We start from the raw sequence: 6000 nt of genomic DNA on the forward strand, positions 1-6000 counted from the left end.
TTGGCAGCATGATTTGTAATTTGAACTGACCTCCTCACATACCAATGGCATATATATATATATATATATATATATATATATATGTCTGCCTGGCTTCCACTCTGCCAGATGCATCTGAAGAAGTAGACTTAAGTCTATGAAAACTCATGCTGCCAGTTTCTTTCTTTCACTTAGTATGGATGTGAGAGTGAAGAAAGCGGATAAGAAGAAGATCAACTCATTTGAGATGTGGTGCTGGAGAAAAAGTGCTGAGGATACCATGGACAGCTAAAAAAGACAAACAAATGGGTCCTAGAACAGATCAAGCCCAAACTCTCAAACACTAAAGAGAGGATAGTTCAAGGCTTTGTATTCCCCATCATCATGTACAGATGTGACAGCTGGACAGTTAAGAAAGCCAGTAGGAAGAGAAATAAACTCATTTGAGATGTGGTACTGGTACTGGAGAAGAGTGTTAGTACCATGGACAGCCAAAAAGACAAACAAATGGGTCCTAGAGCAGATCAAGCCTGAACTTATCTGGAAGCCAAGAGGATCAAACTGAAGCTGTTGTACTTTGCCCACATCATGAGAAGGCATGGCTTATTAGAAAACACAGTAATGCTAGGAGACAAGTAGAAAGGGAAGAAGACTGTGCCAGATGAACAGACTCAATCAGGGAATTGCATGAACTTGCAGGACCTAAGGAGAGAAGTGGAGGGGTCTTAGAGATGTCTCACTCACAGCAATAGCACTTACTGTACATTTTTATTCTGCATCATACTGAACTAAGCAATCTCTACCTGGTTTACAATGTGTAAGGCAATTGCCCCCAACAAGCTGTGTACTCATTTTAGTGACCTACGGAAGAATGCAAGGCTGAGAGCCCTCCTCTAGGAACGAACTTACAACATTGTGGCTGAAGGACTGGCATTTAATCACTCACAGGGTTGCAGTGACTTAGGATCAACTTGAGGGCAGTTAACAACAACAAGAATAACAACACTCCTCTAACATGTGGAGAGATGCCAACTTTCCCAGCCCTGACTCAAAAGTAAATTCTCAGAGTGGGGTGTTCCTTTTTGTGTCGGGCTCCAAAGAGGTTCAAGAAATCTACAGCAGAGCACATACACTTTTGTCTACACAAAGTCCCCTCCGGTAGCTACGGTCATCTCTAGGAGCAGTGGTGGGAATTACACCTAGGCCTTGGCTGGATTATAATGCATGACGTAGCTTTATAAGTTTTTTAAAAAGCACTCTGGTTAAAGGACAGGAAAAACCTCTCTTTGCCTGAAATCACAAAAAGATGTTGGCTGTCAGAATGGAGCAGAGCAGAGGTAGATAAACCAGTGCGTCTGTCATGAAATAAAGATGCTTCTTTTTCACGAAGGGTGGGTGTAGGAATGGCTTCTTGAGTAACTCTTGCAATTGTATGTTTCATGTTAATTCAGAAGTAATTCAACTGAACTAAGTTAGACTTGCTTCCAATTAAGAAGATATAGGAGTACATTTTTATCTGTAGTAGTATCATTTTGGCAGGATACATGGGAAAGGGTAAAGAATTTCCCCTTTTTATGTTTCAGGTCATGTCTGATCATGCTCTGTAGGTTGCTGTATGTAGGCTCTTTAACAGATTCCATAAATGAATGCTGCACTTACATGCTATTGCTTTTGGGCCTAGAATAGTTGCTTCTATATGTGATATTTTATTTATTACATTTTTATACTACTCAATAGTCATATGATGCTATTCTAGGCACTGACTTGGAGGCTTCATTGCTGAGCTTTGAGAAGTTGGACCGGGCATCACCTGACCTTTGGCCAGAGCAATGTAAGTTATAATTGAGTGGGAAATGTGAGAAAAAGGGAGACGTTCTTTAGCTGACTACAGTATTCCCTGAGAAACCAGTGTGGATAGTGGTTTAAATGTTGGATTAGAAGTTTGGAAGACCAGGGCTACAGGTTCCCTACATCATCTTTAAGAGTACCCCAGAGTTCTTCATTAAGTCTATATTTTTCATTTGCAGCCTAAATTAATTTTCAAAATTCACCACACAGAAGTGACCACACAGGTTATTCAGCTTGTAAATATCTTGTTTGCATACTTACCTTAAGAGCTATTGTGTCTATTGGTTTGAATGTTAGACTAGGACTTCAGGAGACCTAGATTTAGATGCCCCCTTAGCTGTGGAAATCCATTGGGTGACTTGGGGGAAGTCACAGTTAGCTTAAGAGGAAAACAGTGGCAAACCTCTTCTGAATACATAGCAAGAAAACCCTGCGATAAAGTCACCATAAGTCAGAGGCTGCTGCCACACTGCAGGATTAGTGCAGTTTGACACTGCTTTAATTGTCATGGCTCCATCCCTTGGACTTCTGGGAATTGTAGTTTTTTGCGGCACAAGAGGTTTCTGATGGAGAACACTAAATATTTCACAAAAGTACAAATCCCAGAATTCCATTTTTAAAAATGGAGTGTGCTAGGGTGCTTTCAGAGATTAAATGGATCACATTCAGCCTACTTCCCCCCCCCCTCATCCCTGCTACAGCTTTTCTAGACTAATTAATTGGTATTGTGGGAGATGATTTAGTGTTGGTTTGCGCAACTGAAAAATATGTAAAAGGTGTTTCTTGTATTATACTATTTCTCACTGATACTTAAATGTCTTCTCCAACTAAGTGAGGCTGGGGTCAGTATGGGGCTCTTAATAGAAAGCAATGCAGTACTGAGGTATTTTTTCATTTCTCAGACACTGAAGCAGGAGGACAGTTAGTATTACATTCTTATCCTGTAAAGGTGGAGAAACGTGTCACATTTCACAAGGTATCTGAGGTAGTTTGGTAATGCAATTTGTGCTTTCCATTCGGACTTTCTAGGACTAGAGCAAGTTCTTGAAAAAGAAAAACAGGTGTTCAGCATTAAATTTGTACCAAAGAAAATGTATCTAGTTCTTGAGATATCAATATGTTCCACCTCCTTTATGTGTTTGAAAGGTTTTGTGCCTGTCTTAATGTATTTGTGATATGAGACTGATACTAAACTGAAAGAGTACTATGTATAAATAAATAAATGTGCCACTTTAAAAATAATGGAGAGTTCTCTCATTGTATCAGGAGTAGAACAAAACCAAAAACTGATGTGCCTTTCTGGAATTGAAAGTCATTTTATGGTTTGTGTGTCTATAATGCAAATTATATCACTGTAGATAAAGTGTTAACTGTGGCAGCTCTGATGGTGAACACATGGAGCATCAGAATCAAGTGTGTTCACAGCAATAGTTTTATCATGGACTGGAACATAACTCTTAAAACAGAATCTGCTCTGCCCTTGTTAGAATTGGCACATTGATTCTTGGACACATACTTCAAGAAATTCTTAAGCTCAGCACAATCCAGTTAGCTACTTGGGATTTAGCTATATTGAACATTGGGTGTGTGTGCTGTATATGCTTCATGTAAAAATGGCATAAAGGTGCATTTTGGTGATGGAGCAGAGAAAATACTAAAAGACAAGAGATTGCACAGCAGCATGTGCAAATATAGAAGCAACATGATTAATATTGGACTTGACACTAGTAAATTAAAATGTGATATGAATGGATACTGCATGCCTCTAGCAGTTTAAGTAATTATATTAGTAATTAGCCTCTGAAGTTGTATAATGATGTCAGAAATTATGCTGCAGTAACTCTATCTGCTTTGTCCCTAGTACCTGGTGTTGCTGAATTTGCAGCTTCTTTTAAAAGTGTAAGTAATTTCTAACATGGATTTATAGTGGCATGTGTCCATATCTATTCAGCTGTAACCCTGGTCAAGTAAAGTGAGGCTTCCTTCCAGCTAAGTGCATATCAGATTACAGTTTTAGGTCCAAAACACACGGCAGAAATAATCCAGTTTCAGACTGTTTTAACTCCCCTGGCTCAGTGCTAGGGAATCCTGGGAATTGTAGTTTATTGTGGCACCAGAGCTCTCCGGCAGAAGGCTACATGTCGCACAGAACTACATTTCCCAGAATTCTCTAGCATTCAGCCAGGGCAGTTAAGGTGGTCTCAAACTGGATTATTTCTGCAGTGTGTTTTGGACCTTAGTCTGCTTAATTCTTTCTGCTCTGCTTGTTTTTCTTGCTTTGAGATCCTGTTAAACAAGATATAAAACTGCTAAATGTAATTTTACATAAACATACCTATGACCATTTAGATACCCATTGTAGATTTGATATAGATAGGAGATTCCACTAATGGAAGGGCACTTTCCATTCATCAAATGGGCTATCATCCACCAGATGGAAGCAGGGGAAGAAGCAGTGATAGGCTTTTTTGCCCATTCTTCCTGCCTCCTCGTTGCAACTTCTCATGTGCTATTCTGCAAGGTCCCAGTCTTCCAAAGGAGCTTTTCAGGAGTCAAGTGAAATTGTTTCCAGTTCTTTCATCACAAGTATGAAGTTGTAACTGTGAAGTTGCCAGCTGTAAGCACATATCCAGTATTGTGATATATATATGTGTGTGTGTGTGTGTTTTACTGCCGTTATGCTTTTAAGATACCTGATCCGTTTTGCTCAGATAGAACAAAGGCCTGTTACAGACAGGCCAAAATAAAGTTGCTTCGAGTCACTTTGGAGGTATGGTATTTCAATGATGCATGCGTCCTAAGAGTCCAAAAGCCGCACCAAAGCCACACTCCGGTCCTAAGGACTGGAGTGCAGCTTTGGTGTGGCTTTTGGACTCTTAGGACTTATGCATCATTGAAATACCATACCTCCAAAGTGACTCGAAGCAACTTTATTTTGGCCTGTCTGTAACAGGCCAAAGACAACTTACTAAGTACAGGAGGCAGAACCTTAACTATCTAGGCTAGTATGATGCAGCAGTGATACCATCAGTGATGCTACCATTAGGAAGGATAAGGTAACAGATTTAAGGCTGTCATTAAAAGACAGCAAATTGGCAGGTATTTTTTATTATTATTTTCAATACTGTTTTGTCATTAAATTTAAATTTTCTGCCTCAGTCATCAAAATAAGTTCAGTCAACTCTGATATTTGCATATTTAAACAAATGCATTACAAATTTTCTGCACAATTATATGGCAAAATTACAAGTTATGTATGTGGAATCCTTCACAGTATTTGGTGAAGTGAAACAACTGGGAAATAGGATTCTGGAACTTCCTCTTTTTCTTAGCATATGTTTTTCATACACAGGGAAGTAAAGACACGGTTTCAAGAAACAGAGCATTTCAGCCAAGTTGCTCTGAGATAGGTTTTTTTTACTCTGTCAAATTTGGACACAAGTAAAATGTAAGCATCCTGTATATAGATTAAATAGAGTTTTGGCATTCTTGGTTAGTTAGTATTGTTTATTTTAAACCTTTTGTGGCTTCCGTTTAACAATGGAAACAGTTGATCATAATTTTGTGTGCTTCTCCTTTTAATAGCCCATAACCAGTTCTCCTCCCAAATGGATGGCTGAATTAGAAAATGATGATATTGACATGTTAAAAGGTGAGATTCTTTTGTCAAGAGATTGATGAGAATTCCACTTGCATAGAATTAGCAAAGTCTGTGTTGTTTGTCTAAAAGGAACACAAGCCGATAAATATATGCTTTTCTCTTCATAGAAAATATTATAAAATTGCTTGCCTTTATGAACTATATGCCTCAATAGGTTTCCCCTCTGGGGCTGTAACCAACATTAGTCCATGATTTGAAAGACATGTGTGCATCATACACATCTGAAGGATGTTAGTGATAATGAGAGCAGATTGTGCTGAGCCAGAAGGCTCTGAGGAAGGCCTTTTAAAATGATTTTATCTTGTGAGCCACCTTGGGTCCCATTCTGGAGCAAAGGTGGCATAAAAATGAAATTAATAATATTAATAATGAGCAAATTAGGTTACATACAAAAAATGGGGAAATTGTCCATCTTTGTGAAGTATACCAGCATTACATTAGACCAGGGGTAGGCAACCTTTTTGAGCCGAGGGCCGGGTTGGTGTCCCCAAGACAACCGGGGGGGGGGGGGG

The 6000-nt window shown here is 39.1% G+C and overlaps 1 protein-coding gene across 1 annotated transcript in view; it reads left to right on the forward strand.

Moving 5' to 3' along the window:
- LIN52 (lin-52 DREAM MuvB core complex component) overlaps positions 1-6000 on the forward strand; it is a 57888-nt gene that overhangs the window by 1049 nt on the left and 50839 nt on the right. Inside the window, 3 exon segments of the mRNA XM_042445898.1 lie at positions 1736-1810; positions 3689-3726; positions 5413-5479. Coding sequence (XP_042301832.1) covers positions 1736-1810; positions 3689-3726; positions 5413-5479 — 180 coding nt within the window.

This window comes from Sceloporus undulatus, chromosome 1, assembly GCF_019175285.1.
Source record: "Sceloporus undulatus isolate JIND9_A2432 ecotype Alabama chromosome 1, SceUnd_v1.1, whole genome shotgun sequence".
Lineage (NCBI taxonomy): Eukaryota > Metazoa > Chordata > Lepidosauria > Squamata > Phrynosomatidae > Sceloporus > Sceloporus undulatus.